This window comes from Onthophagus taurus, chromosome 3, assembly GCF_036711975.1.
Source record: "Onthophagus taurus isolate NC chromosome 3, IU_Otau_3.0, whole genome shotgun sequence".
NCBI classification, from domain to species: domain Eukaryota; kingdom Metazoa; phylum Arthropoda; class Insecta; order Coleoptera; family Scarabaeidae; genus Onthophagus; species Onthophagus taurus.
In genome coordinates, this window is record NC_091968.1 from 8,261,561 (window position 1) to 8,275,376 (window position 13,816).

A 13,816-nucleotide genomic window follows, 5' to 3' on the forward strand; every position below is an offset into this window, starting at 1 on the left:
AGTTCTAGTTTTAATTGTTATTTACCCTAATTCTTGTACATTTTAATTGATCTACAAATTTTTTTTTTGATTTTATCCACTTACCTTGCTTATAAATTCATCCATTTACCCATTTTGAATTAAATACAATAATTTTTATTAATTTTAAAACAATTCGAATTCTTTACGATTATCTCGCATTCATAACAAATTCGTTAATTGTAGTTATTTTAAATCGATTCTAATTAAGAGAAATAAATTAAGAATATCTTTTTTTTGATATAATCCACTTACCTTGTTTATAATATCCTAGATAAACCAATTTTGAGTTAAATACAGCCTTTTAAACCAATTAAAAAAGACTTTTTCCTTAAAAAAACTTGAATTCAATTTCAATTTTGACAAGCACCTGCAATATTTGGATCTTAATCACCATGGTAACCGAGTCAAGTTGGATAACCTAACAATAATAAAATTATAACTGTTAATATTTCGCTTGGTATTTTAATATTTTTTTAATTTTATTTTATCTTTTTTTAAATATTTTTGTATATTGCTTCTTAAGTGAAAAATACACTGTCTTATACACTGTTTACTTAACGGACCTTGCTTAAATGTCATAAACAGCTCCACCTATATCATATTGGGGTAACTAAGTAAATTGACCAATTTTTTTTTAAAATTTATATTTAATTATTTTAATCCTTTTTTATTTTTTTAAGATTCGGCGATAAGAATTAAAATGTTTATAATGTGATTTATAGATATTTATAAATTCAAAATTAAAATATATTTTTTTTATTAGTATACGTTCATAAATAAAACGTCAAAAAATATTGACAAATAAAACTTAACCTAACATATAAATTTTTTTCCAATAAATCATGGACCAAAATCAAGAAGTTATCAAAGAATATAAACAACAAGTTAATGCCTTAACAAAAAAGCGACAAAAAATTAATTTCCTCTTTTTTTAGTTAATCCAAATAAACGCTGCAATATCAAATTCAACATCACAAGAAGAAATCGATTCTTTAATAAGTTTAAAAACCGATATCCAACAATTATTATCATTAACAGACGATTCAAACTCCAATCAAACCGAATTAGAAGATGAATACGCAAATTTTATGGCTGAAATGGCAAAAGAAGGTGCTTATGGTGGTGAACCAAAAAGTGAGGTTAACTTAGAAGAGATTAATAAATTAAAGAGCGAATTAGAAGGAATGAAATGTAAAGCCCCACATAAACATTCTTGGGGTGAAATAACGTATCACAATGCAATGATTAGTTCAGTTTTGTATGACGAAGAAATTAAAGTTAAGGTTATGTTTTTAAACCCGACTCATTTAGAAATGTTACCGTGTCCATATTTCTTGGAGACTGAATGCAAATTTTCTGAAGAGAAATGTAGATTTTCCCATGGCGAAATAGTTCCATACTCAGAAATTAAAAGTTATTTAGAACCAAAATTTGAAAATGTTAAAATCGGAACAAAAATCTTAGCTAAGAAAAGTGATAAACTTTGGTATCGAGGTCATGTAAAAAAGATATATGATGGAAAGTGTTTCGTTGGATTTGATTCAAAAGAAAAAGACTTAGAAGTTGAATTTAAAGATTTATTACCTTTAGATAGCAACAAAAATGATGAATTTAGTGATAGTGATGGTACAGAAAGTGAAAGTGATGATTTAGAGGTTAAAAACGATGAAAAAGATGATAAAAGTGAGATTATAAATATGAGTTTAATGTTGAAACCTACAGAAGAGGCTTTGGGGAGCTGGGAAAAGTATACAAGAGGAATTGGGGGGAAGTTAATGTCTAAAATGGGTTATATCATAGGATCTGGGTTAGGAAAATATTCTAATGGGCGTTTAGAACCTGTTTCAGCAGTTATTTTACCACCCGGAAAATCTTTAGGTTAACTAAATTATACTCTATTTTTTAATTCGTAGGAGTAAAATGAAAAGTCACTTTTACATAGTGTAATTTTTCAAAACTATTTTTTTGGCGGGAGTTTTAAAACCAGAGATGATTTTAAGTAAACTATAGTTATGAATTTAATTAATTATTTGTTTAAAGATAATAAAAACCAGGGCGTATCTATTTACTTTGCCCACATAAAATGCAACATGTCAATATAATTTGATAATTATTGCAGGAATTCATGTTGCAAGTTTATTGAAAAGAAACTTAACTGCAAAATTAACGCACCACTTATACAGGGTGATTCGAAAAACCGCTGACAGACTTCTAGGGCAGGTAATACATCAAAAATTGAAATGAAAAGTCTTAATATACATAGGGTCGCAAATGCCACCTTAACGAGATATAAGGGTGTCAAAGTGTCTATAAAATTAAACATTATCTGCAATAAAAAACCCTTTTTTAAAAATATTTTCAACGCCACTGCTAATTTTGTCAAACTGGCAGTATTTTCCAGTTCTCTCAAATCTATCAATTGATCTCTTACAAAAGTTTGATTAAAGCAACAGTTTTTTATTGGATTAACAAATTTTTTACAAGCGTGTCCCCCCTTCACTCCCTTCGTCCTTCCATTTTTGCGTTCTTTTCAATTCTTTCCGAGCACTCCTCTCATAATGTCGTCCAATTCCGGGTGACATAAAGAATCATTAAATTTTTGTTAATTTAATCTTACCCTTCTACTATCTTCACTTCCTCCCTTTCTTCTTATTTCCTCTTCCTCCTTCTGTCTCATTATTGTTCTCAGGTAGCTCATTACTGTTTCAGCCTTATTCTTAGCTGACAAGGAGATCTACATACATGTCTTATTCTTAGCTCTATCATTTTTCTTTCTCTTTCAAATCGTTCGAATTCAAAGATGGTATGCTGCGGAGTATCTCTCTCGCAGCATCCAAACCAACACAGGTCTGTCTCTACCTTTTTAATAATATGCAAGTATGTCGCGAAAACTCCGTGCCCCGTGATCACTTGCGTAGTATAATAATCAGTCCTTGGCCCCCTCTGCCGCCACTCTTCAACATTTTTAATAAAAGTTTTTGTCCATCCATTATAACTCTCCCATCTCTCTTGCTATTTTCTTACCATTTCAGTATGGTTCTCTTGTTTCCGGTTCCCCCCCCGTTCCCCAATTTCTTGCTCTTTCCCACACTAGGAGGTCCATTGGAGGGCATCCCGCTAGCACACCCACTGAGTCCGTCGACACGGATGTTTTTCTCTCTATCGTGCGTATCATCCCTCTATATTTTTGGCAGCGCAGCACTTCCTCCCAAGTCGGTGCCGCATACAGCACTACAGACTGAATAACAGTCGTCAAAATTCTTCTCTTTCCATGACTCAGAATTCCTTCATCAACGATAAAAAGTTCCGTGCGAGCTGTTAAAGATATTCCATCCCAAACCAACACTGAAGCGCCTCCGTATAATGTGGTGTCTCGAATGTTACATGTGGAATATCTTTCATTTGGCCTTCTGTACACTCTTGGACGACGATCAGAACGTACAAGGCAAAACCGTGATTCATCCGTAAATAATACCTGCTCCCAATGATGGATTTGATGTTTCTTCGGTGGTTTACAGATAACCTGGGACCAGTAGCTGCTGCTCGAGGTCGTAAATTTTGAGTACGAAGTCTTCTTATGGTATCTTGGCTAACATCAGTGCCATAAACCTCGCTTAGTTGTATTTGGAGGCTTCGTGCAGTAGTGATCTTCCACAGCATATCTAGCTCGTGGCCTGCCTTGGCTATGTCGTCTAGCACAATCGTTGGTCTTTACAAATCTCTGCAGAACCCTACCGACCGTTGTATGAGCCATGAAAAACCTTCTACCAAGTTCGCGATTTGTTAGTCCATCATTGGACAAAGTTACAATTTGAACACATTCATCACGATTTAAATTTCGTCTAGCACGCTCCATTATGTATTGCACGAATAACAGTTATCTTGTCAATTGGTAAAACAATTAAATGCCTACTTTTATTTTAGAAGTGAGGTTTATTTACTTAAAAAACAAGCCCCTCATGAAAAGATATTATGATTTCAAAATTAAATATAGAAGACCTATACAAAAGGCGTAATAATGAACAAATTATTATAACTGATATTAATGAATCGGAAATATATAATATTTCTCGAAATAAAACCAAAAGTCAGAGTGGTGCGTTAATTTTGCGGTTAAATGTATATGAAGGAAATTATTTTATATAAAACTTCTTACTTGCTCGTATTTAAATATTTATTGGTACCGGTTTTTTAGCTGATGATGACTTAAAAGTCGAAACCGGTACCAATAAATATTTAAATACAAGCATGTAAGAAGTTTTATATAAAATAATTTCCTTTATACACTGCGCAAAAAAATTAGGGGAACAGTTTTTCGAAATCTGTAACTTTTTAAGTAATAGTTTTAGGCAAATCAAATTTGGTTTACAACTCTTAGTTACTTCTAAGTTACACTTAAAAATGTAAATTAATAACGCAAAACAAAGTGGAAAAAATGTCAAGTATGCATTAAATTCGCGAATGTAAGCCTACTAAATATGACAAATGAATACAGTTGTCAATTTTCGTTGATGTGGCATCTTAGTGAAGCGCAAGTTGCTCGTGCTGTCGCCCTTATTCAGCATGGCCACTTTATTCGACATGTTAGCAGAGATCTTCGAGTTTCCCCTTCTGTTATTCAGAGTTTATGGAATTGGTTTTGGGGGACTGGCCATCATGTTAGAAGAGCTGGACAAGGTCGAAATCGAAAAACTACTCAAAATCAAGACCGATTTGTTGTCTACGTACGCGTACTGCCACAGCACGAGGCCTCCTAAACGACTCAAAACGAGCACATGGAATAGAAATTCCTGATCAAACTGTTAGAAACAGATTAAAAGAAGCGAATTTGAAACCTAGAAGACTTGTCCGCGCACCACGCCTTACGCAGCATAACAAAGCAGCGCGAAGGAGGTTTGCTCTGGATCACAGAGATTGACAACTTCGGCACTGGACGCCTGTACAGTTTACAGACGTGTCGAGATTTCGTTTAACTCGTTGCGATGGTCGAGTACGTATATATAGACGTCGTGGTGACCGCTACGCAGCCGCTACTAAACAGGAAGTGGATAGATTTGGTCGGAGATCTGTTATCGTTTGGGGTGGAATCAGTGTTGTTAAATACCCGGGGTTATTTATTTTCAAGGGTAAATTTCCTGGATATATACCCCGGGGTATTTACCCAAGATGGGTATTTAGAAGTATTTATAAAATTTAATTTAAATTGAGTTGGTGGCAGTTTTGCAAGCACTTCAAGAATACAGAGTCGATTATCAATAACCAAACTCATTTATAACATCTGCAAGAATGCTACAATGACGATAAAATCGCATGAAAGTACTAAAGAGAGTAGAAGTATTAAAGTATTGATAATGAGTAAACCAAGGCCATACAATGTTGAACCCAAATTGTTCATCACAGTCCTGAAGAGTGCATTTAAACAACTGGATTGGACCCAAAAACGCATTTAACATTGATAGCAAATGCCTAAGTAATTGGGACGATAAAGTTCTTATTTCGGATAGCTTTAGAGAGATGAAACTAATGCTGAACGACTTAAACGTATGCGCAAGAGTCGGGCTAAATATCAACGTGGAGAAATCAAAATTTATGACAAATCTTGTTCCTAACTCTAACATCAACATTGGGGATAATGACATTGAGAAGGTGGACAACTATGTATATCTTGGCCATGAGGTTCGTGTATCGAGAGAACTAAACAGAAAGATCACACTCGCATGGGCAGCCTACGGGAAGCTTAAAGACATCTTCAAGAGCTATATTCCTATATACAAGGTGTCATTTTGTTGTAAGCGATTTGTTTAATCACTTTTTGAAAATGATGTCTAATAGGTGGCTTCCCCCAGCTGTCACCACAAAATCTGCTTCTTTTTCGACGTTTCTCATCACTTTTGCGAGTGTTTCGGGCGTTATTTCGGTGATTTCTTGGCGTATGTTGGTCTTAAGTTGCTCGAGTGTGTCTGACTTGATGATATAAAGGTTCCTAAGGTATCCCCACAGGAAAAAGTCAGGAGGCGTTAAATCAGGCGAACGCACAACAATCAATTTGGAAACATGGTATGCAGCAAATCCATATTAATAGAGCAGTATGGCACGTTACACCATGTTTCTGGAACCAGTATTCCTCCATGCCATTTTCTTCGAGTTCAGTTGACCGTCACCGTCGCGCCATTATCACGCTCTTAAATATCGACACTTACAGCAGCTATAGCGTCATCATTACGGCGTGTACGGGTCTTAACTTTGGGCTTCGATGTTGCTAAAGAACCACTGGCATTGAATTTCTCTACAAAATTTCGAATTGTCTTGGCTGTGGGCGTTGCACAACGGCGATATTTTTCTGTGTACACGCGTTGAGTAAGACTAGCAGAGGAACTTTTATGGATATAAAATTTCACACTTTCTGCACGTTCTCTAGATGTGTGGTTAAAATTGTACTACAATGACGTTTCCAATGCGCCATCAAACATGGCGATTTGACAGGAGGGTCAAAGTAACGCAAAGATATATGGAAAGGTCGATGCTGGGTGTAACCCCGAGGGGTTACACTACATACTAAATGAAAACCTATGAAGAAGAACTGGCGTAAATGATGTGGTCAACATTGTGGCAAAGCTTGATGATAACTTAATGTAATCTAAATTATGACAGATTCGTGTGATGATAATACGTTTTCGATAGTTGGCAATTCCTCGTCTTCAACGTCCATTTCATCATCTTCCTCTTCATTTTTTTCGGAATCTAATATATTTTTACTTGTATTTTTACTTTTATACGTACTGTTTGGTCCGGATAAATACCGGGTATTTACCTAGCGCCCATCACTGTAGACAACAGAACTGTTCTTGTTGTTGTTCCTGGTAGACTAAATGCCATGAATTACATCGAAAACATCTTGGAGGACCATGTGGTGCCTGCTACATATGGCGTCGGTCAAAATTTCATCCTAATGCAGGACAATGCAAAGCCACATACCGCCGGCATCACCAGAAACTTTTTGCAAGAACGTGAAATTCAGGTCATGGAATGGCCGGCGTTAAGTTCTGACCTGAATTCTATTGAACACGTGTGGGATCAACTTCACCGACGTGTTCGCAAGCGCCTTAATCCACCATTAACCATACAGAAACTGACACAAGCCCAGATTGAGGAATGGGAAAGCATACCCATTCCTCAAGAATCTTTTCGCAAACTAGTGCGAATTATGCCATGCAGGTGTGAGGAAGTTATTCGTGTTGGTGGAGGGCATACATGTTATTAAACCTCACCAATCCACAAAAAACCAGACTGTCATCGATACTAAGAGAGTCCTATCGACTTTGTTTTGCGTTATTAATTTACATTTTTGAGTATAACTTAGAAGTAACTAAGAGTTGTAACATTGTTTTTGTAATTTTCTAAATAAACCAAATTTCATTTGCCTAGAACTATTATTTAAAAAGTTACTGATTTCGAAAAAAGTGTTTCCCTAATTTTCGGGGAACTAATTTTCGACGTTACACTAAAACCTCGATGTAACGGATTAATACGGGGAAGGCAATGTCCGTTATAGATCAATAAAAATATACAATAATCTCGCGCTGAATAACAAATAAAATTAGACTAATACTAGCACTAGAACTCACACTAGACCTAGAACTAGAAACATTCCGTTTAGCTGTACCTCTCTTAAGACGGCTGGTAGGTGATAGGTAGCACTAGTTAGTATAAAATATCACTATGTTGCATATTTTTATTCAACTAAACTAGAACTAACACTAGTACTAGAAAGTATCGGGTTTAGCCGTTTTGAGAGACGTGCGGCTCAACCTGATTGTTTATAGTTCTCGGTCTAGTGTTGGTTCTAGTTTTACACTATCACTATCCCTAGAGCTAACACAAGACCTTGAACTAGAATCATTCGGGTTTAGCCGTCTTGAGAGACGTGCGGCTAAACCCGAATGTTTCTAGTTCTCTGTCTAGTGTTAGTTCTAGTTTTACACTAGGACTAACCCTAGAACTAACACAATACCAAGAACTAGAATCATTCCGTTTTAGCCGTCTTGGGAGACGTGCGGCTAAACCCGAATGTTTCCAGTTCTGAGTCTAGTGTTAGTTCTAGTTTTACACTAGCACTATCCTTAGAGCTAACACAAGACCTTGAACTAGAATCATTCGGATTTAGCCGTCTTGAGAAACGTGCGGCTAAACCCGAATGTTTCTAGTTCTCGGTCTTGTGTTAATTCTAGTGGCAGTGCTAGGTAGCGCTAGTTAGCATAAGATATTACTATGTTGTATATTTTTATTGAATTAAAACTAGAACTAACACTAGACTTAGAACTAGAAAGTCAGACGCACGGGTAAACCCGATGTTTTCTAGTGCTAGATCTAGTGTTAGTTCTAGTTTTACACTAGGACTATCACTGAAACTAACATAGGACCTTGAAGTAGAATCATTCAGGTTTAGCTGTCTTGAGAGACGTGCGGCTAAACCCGAATGTTTCTTGTTCTCGGTCTAGTGTTAGCACTAGTTTTACACTAACACTATCCCTAGAGCTAACACAAGACCTTGAAATAGAATCATTCGGGCTTAGCTGTCTTGAGAGACGTGTGGCTAAACCCGAATGTTTCTTGTTCTAGGTCTAGAGTTAGTTCTAGTTTTACACTAGAACTAACAAAAGACTAGAGTCATTCGGGTTTAGCAATACTAAAAGACGTGAGGCTAAACCCGAATGTTTGTAGGCTGTCGCCAACATCTCGAATTTTCTTAGTATAATTTTTGTTTAAAACTGACCAATAACAACCCTTCATTTTAGCGCTTTAATTTGAAAACACTCCTTCGAATTAAAAAATAGAGTACTATAGCTTTATTTAAAATTGTGATGGTTATAATTTATTGCTTTTAGATCATTGTATGCATCTAAGGGAAAAATCTGGTGGCGATAAAAATTTATTTAGCGTTGAAAGAAAAATGAAACGATTACAAAAAAGGCAAGAAAAAATTAATGAAAAACTCTATGAAAAAGAAAAAAATAAAACTAACGTTTTTGATTTTTTAAATGACACATTAACGTTAACAAAAAATGTTAATCAAAATAATGTACAAAATGGGAACGTTAAAGGTAATCAAAGTTTTCGGGATGAAATTAAAGGTGAAACATCGAGAAGTTTAAATGTGTCCATATTAAAAATCGAAGAAGAAGTGAAACGCATTGAACGGGAATTGTTTAAAATAAAAGATTCGTTAACGCGGCATCAAAGAGGAAGTCAGATTTATAAAAGTTTGAAGATGAAACAACATCATTGTTTACATCAAATCCAAGTTTTAGAAGAGAGGAAAAAAAATATTAAATGTGAACAGAGCGTTAGAAGTGATAAGAAGAAACTGACGATTTTTTAAGTTTTTTTTCTCTTTGCGTATTAAAAGGTAATATTAATATTTTATATTTATAAATATATAATTAGTTCAAAAAAGTATTCTTATTGATAAGTAAATATAAAAGGGTTTGTTAACATATATTTAATGAGTTTTATTGATCGATTAACAAAACAAAATTGTAAATAAACCCTGTATTGCAATATTACTTAATAATATTACAATTACTGTCTTTTTTTTGCAAAAGTAACATCTTCTTTTCACTCCAGTTGAAATCTGAGCGTTTTCTGCTTCTGTAGTACTGGTTCGTGTTGCTTCTTATCTTTGTCGCACTTCTTTTGGTAAGTTGGTTACTTGTGAAGGACGTTTGAAATGATCCTCCGTCATGGCCAATGAGAGATCCCTGAGAAACACTCTTCTTCTTGGATATGAATTGTTATTTGCAGCATGGATTATTTTTGAGCATTAATTCCAGCAATATTCATTAAATGGTAAAAAATTACCATAGGCCATCGACTAGTATTTCTGGCGACGTCGTATGTAACGCACAACTTATCATTTACATCAACTCCTCCTTTAGTGGAGTTGCAAAAGAGAACAATTTTTGGTTTACCACTATTTACGTCAACAAAATCGTCATTATGCATACTTGACGCAAGAATATCAGTTTTGTTCTTACGCGATATAAACGACACTACAGTAACATCTTCTTGGTAACCAAACATACTGGATTGCTCTGCTTTGTGTTTTCTGACAGTTCCCACACAAGTCAATTTATGTTCTTTCAGTAATGTTGAGATCAGTGGAAATGAAGTAAACCATTTATCTACTGCTACATTTCGACCTGTTCCTGAAATGGGAGTGATAAGTCCTCGAACAATACTCCAGGCATTAATGTCAACAGCGTAGGGCTCCTTTGGGGACGCTACAGAGATCAACAAAGCTATTGAAATGTATCGTGTAAATTTTAAATTTATGGCGAAGAATCGATCCCTGGGGGACCCCAGACCTTATCTCCAAAGTACTCGACTTTACCTGATCAATACTGACTGATTGAATCCTGCCTTTAAGGTAATTTTTAAAAAAGCTAATGAGACAGAATCAAACCCGATATGGTCAAGAATTGATATTAACAAGTCTTAGTTTAGAGTATCGAATGCTCTGGAGAAATCGAACATCCCCAGAAGAGACATTCTATTGGAGTCAGACGGAGTCCTTCCCTGAAACCAGACTGATTCACTAGAACAATGCGGTCAACCTTCAGAAACTCCGTCAAAATGCTTATGGGTCTTAGGCATGAGTATTCGTTTGGACTTGGTACCTTCGGTACCGGTATCACGATGAACCTTTTCCATATTGAAGGGAAAACACCTTCTAATAGACAAGTATATAATATTTGTTATATAAGGTAAGATTACAGGACGAGCCATTTCTATAAATTTAATGGCAATACGATCAGCACCCACAATATTATGTAATTCAGCTAAAATATCACTCTCGGACACCAACTTAAATGAGAAAACAGCAGGGCCAAATTTTGCCTTACCAAAGTCATTAATCAAATTATCAACCCTACAGTGGCCATAACATTGAACTTCAAAAAGAAGTTATTTAGTTCGTCGCCGTTTTTTAAGTATTATGGACGAGAATAAACCTTACATTGTAATAAATTGTTTTTTCGCAACACTTTCCATGGGTTAGCAGAATTCTGTATACCGTGAGTAATGTAAGCACGATTTTCACACTTAAACTGTTTGTTCCAGTCAGGCTGACATTTGGTTTTTTCAATTTTGACAGAGCTTCATCTCTTAAGTCCCGCATCAATATAACATTATCAGTAAGCCATGGACAGCGATTCTTGGCACAAGTTACTCGCACACGGGAAGCTTATATGTCAATAGCTGAGATCAACAAATGATTTAGCAAGTTTACCTTGTCGTCAATGACATAATAATAAGTTTATTGAATATGCATCAAAATGTACAATATTCTCGTCAAATAAAAGTCGTAATAATAATGACAATAAAGAAAACAGGTATTCATTAGTTTATTTTCACTGCTGCAAAGTATTCGTCTATGGAGTAGAATTCCTAGACATATTCAATGTTTTGAAATGGGGTTAGATATATAGTTGAAATTTTTTTGTGATTTTTTGTTCTGTGGTATGGTAGTTTGATGTCATCTCCTTGTCTGGTGCAGTGGAGGTGAGACTCTGTAATTGTGGTTAGTGAAACCGTTTTTGTGTATATAGTCTAGACACGTAAATATATATGATGATGGTAATGTCGGTATTTTTAGAGTTTTAAAATGACCTCTACAACTCTGATTTTGTTTTAGACCTACTAGCATTCTTATCGCTTTCTTTTGTAGTTTGAAAACTTCTTTTAGGTCACTGGAAGCACCCCATATTGCTATGCCATACACCGCCATGCTATGCGAAATGCACATTTCGTGATTTAGCCGATGGTAAGTTTATTACCATTACTTTCAAACAATACATTAAAGTTGCTAGTTTCTTTTTAAGCTGAGATATGTGCTCTGACCAACTCAAGGTTTCCGTAAACACCACGCCAAGGAATTTGGTCTTTTGATTTGTAACGATCATTGGCTTTCGTACAAAACGTGAGTAACTTGGTTTTAGTTTTATTTGATTGTAATTTGTTCGAGTTGAACCACTTTTCTGCCTGAACCATTGTTGTACTAGTTTTTTTCTGAAGTTTTTCAATATCCTTTTCCACATTTATGAAAGAAGTATCGTCCGCATAAAGACAGAGTGAATCCGATGCTACAAAATCCGGCAGATCATTAATGTAGATCAAAAAGACTCCTGTTTCGACTCTCTTCCACTCCGATATTTCACCTTTCCGGTGAGTTTGTTGTTGTCGCTGATCCAGATATGAAACTATCAGGTTAAGGGCCTTATCTTTTATTCCGTAATTATTCAATTTCTTAGTAAGAATGTCATGATTTACAAGATCAATAGCCTTGCTAAGGTCACAAAGGCGATTTGAGTATATTTTTGTTCATCAAAACCTCTTATGATTACTTGTAATACATCACTGCTTAATGTATTACAAGTGTTTGTGGATTTACCTGGTTCATAACCGTGTTGGTAAGTCGTTAATAAGTTTTCATAAGTCAGATAATGAAGTAAACTCTTCTTTATGACAATTTCCAACATTTTGGACATTGTTGGTAGGACAGAGATTGGACGATAATTATTCAGGTCATTGGGATCTCCAAGTTTCTGTATTGGTATAATTTTCCCGTATTTTAGTTCTTCTGCAAAAATTTCCTCTTTGATACATTTATTGAAAATGTCTGTTAGTTGTTTAGAAACACAAGTAATAAGTTGTGTTTCTAACTTCTTTTAAGAGTTTTGTTGATAATTCGTATACAGGTCCCATGCGGTTATTATAAACATTTCGAAAAAAATTTATTAGAAACATCGCTTCAGAATAATGTATCCTACAATCGTATAATACTCTGATGCGGAAGATACCGGACACCTGTATATCCAATGTACTCGGTTTTTTCAGGTCTTTTAGTATTTGTATCAGTTCCCCTTCCTCTAAGTCCGTAATCTGATTAAGCGACGTTTTTGTTTCTTTCTGTTTCGATAGTAGAAATGAATTTGTATTATTCGAATTGTTGCTAGAGTCTAATTGCCTGCAGTTTACGAATGAGTCATTCAAAACGTTTATGTTTAAGTTAGAGGGCTTTTGCGATTTTGTTTCACCTGTTCCGCATTCTTTCTTAACAAGCTTCCAACCGACTGCGACTTATTCTCAGAACTTTGAATAAATCTACCATTTGTTTCTTTGCCACATCTATTTCTACTCTATACTTTTTTTCAAATTATTATACGTATCGTTTAGGTTGAGGTCTTGATTTACGGTTATTATTGTGTTCAAGGCATCTAACTGATTTTTCATTTTCTTTTATGTTTCTGTTTCCCATTTTTACAATTCATTTTTGAATCTTTTGTTATGATTTCAGGAAAAGGTGAATTATAGCAGTGTAGGTAGTTAGCGTGGAAATATGTATAGTTATTTTGTGCATCTGCATTTGCTACGTAAGACCAGTCACAATCTGTCAGCAAGACTTTGAATCTTTCACTATTTCTCATCGTAAAGTTGCGGCGTTTAATCGTTTTACGTTTTCTTTTTCCAGGTACCAAGCTAAAGGTCAGTATTTGAGCAAGATGGTCTCCAAGGTGAAAATTTACTGTTTCCAACTTAAGAACTAATAAGAATTTGTCAGTAAAAATATTATCAACACATCTCTTACCCCCAAGCCGGAAAGCTTCACAACATAACGGGTAAAAAATTCGCTCATTGTTATAATAAGATCATTCTTTAAAGTTGTATTTTCATTTATACAAAGATTGAAATCACCCATAATAAATATTCTTTTATTCAATTGTGTATCTGTTATATA

General features: G+C 35.0%; 1 protein-coding gene across 2 annotated transcripts; it reads left to right on the plus strand.

Annotated features, from left to right (window-relative positions):
• The first annotated feature begins 790 nt into the window (after positions 1-790).
• Positions 791-13,798, plus strand: LOC111413759 (zinc finger CCCH-type with G patch domain-containing protein). 2 transcript variants are annotated; one of them, XR_011639944.1, is made up of 6 exons: positions 791-905; positions 957-1,899; positions 8,907-9,427; positions 11,765-11,842; positions 11,901-11,998; positions 13,550-13,798. XR_011639944.1 is itself a non-coding variant. In XM_023044860.2 (4 exons), the coding sequence occupies exons 1-3, from the start codon at positions 864-866 to the stop codon at positions 9,398-9,400; spliced, it is 1,479 nt and encodes a 492-aa protein (XP_022900628.2). In that variant the 5' UTR covers positions 791-863; the 3' UTR covers positions 9,401-9,427; positions 13,550-13,798. The 2 variants fall into 2 exon arrangements, 1 of the variants encoding a protein (XP_022900628.2); XM_023044860.2 differs by lacking the exons at positions 11,765-11,842; positions 11,901-11,998.
• Positions 13,799-13,816: the final 18 nt, after the last annotated feature.

Bases quoted from the DNA above. Each gene is read 5' to 3' on its own strand.
- LOC111413759 (XM_023044860.2), top strand. From the start codon at position 864: ATGGACCAAAATCAAGAAGTTATCAAAGAATATAAACAACAA. The intron at 906-956 runs GTTAATGCCTTA...CTCTTTTTTTAG, and splicing joins TCAAAGAATATAAACAACAA to TTAATCCAAATAAACGCTGC. The intron at 1,900-8,906 runs GTTAACTAAATT...TATTGCTTTTAG, and splicing joins ACCACCCGGAAAATCTTTAG to ATCATTGTATGCATCTAAGG.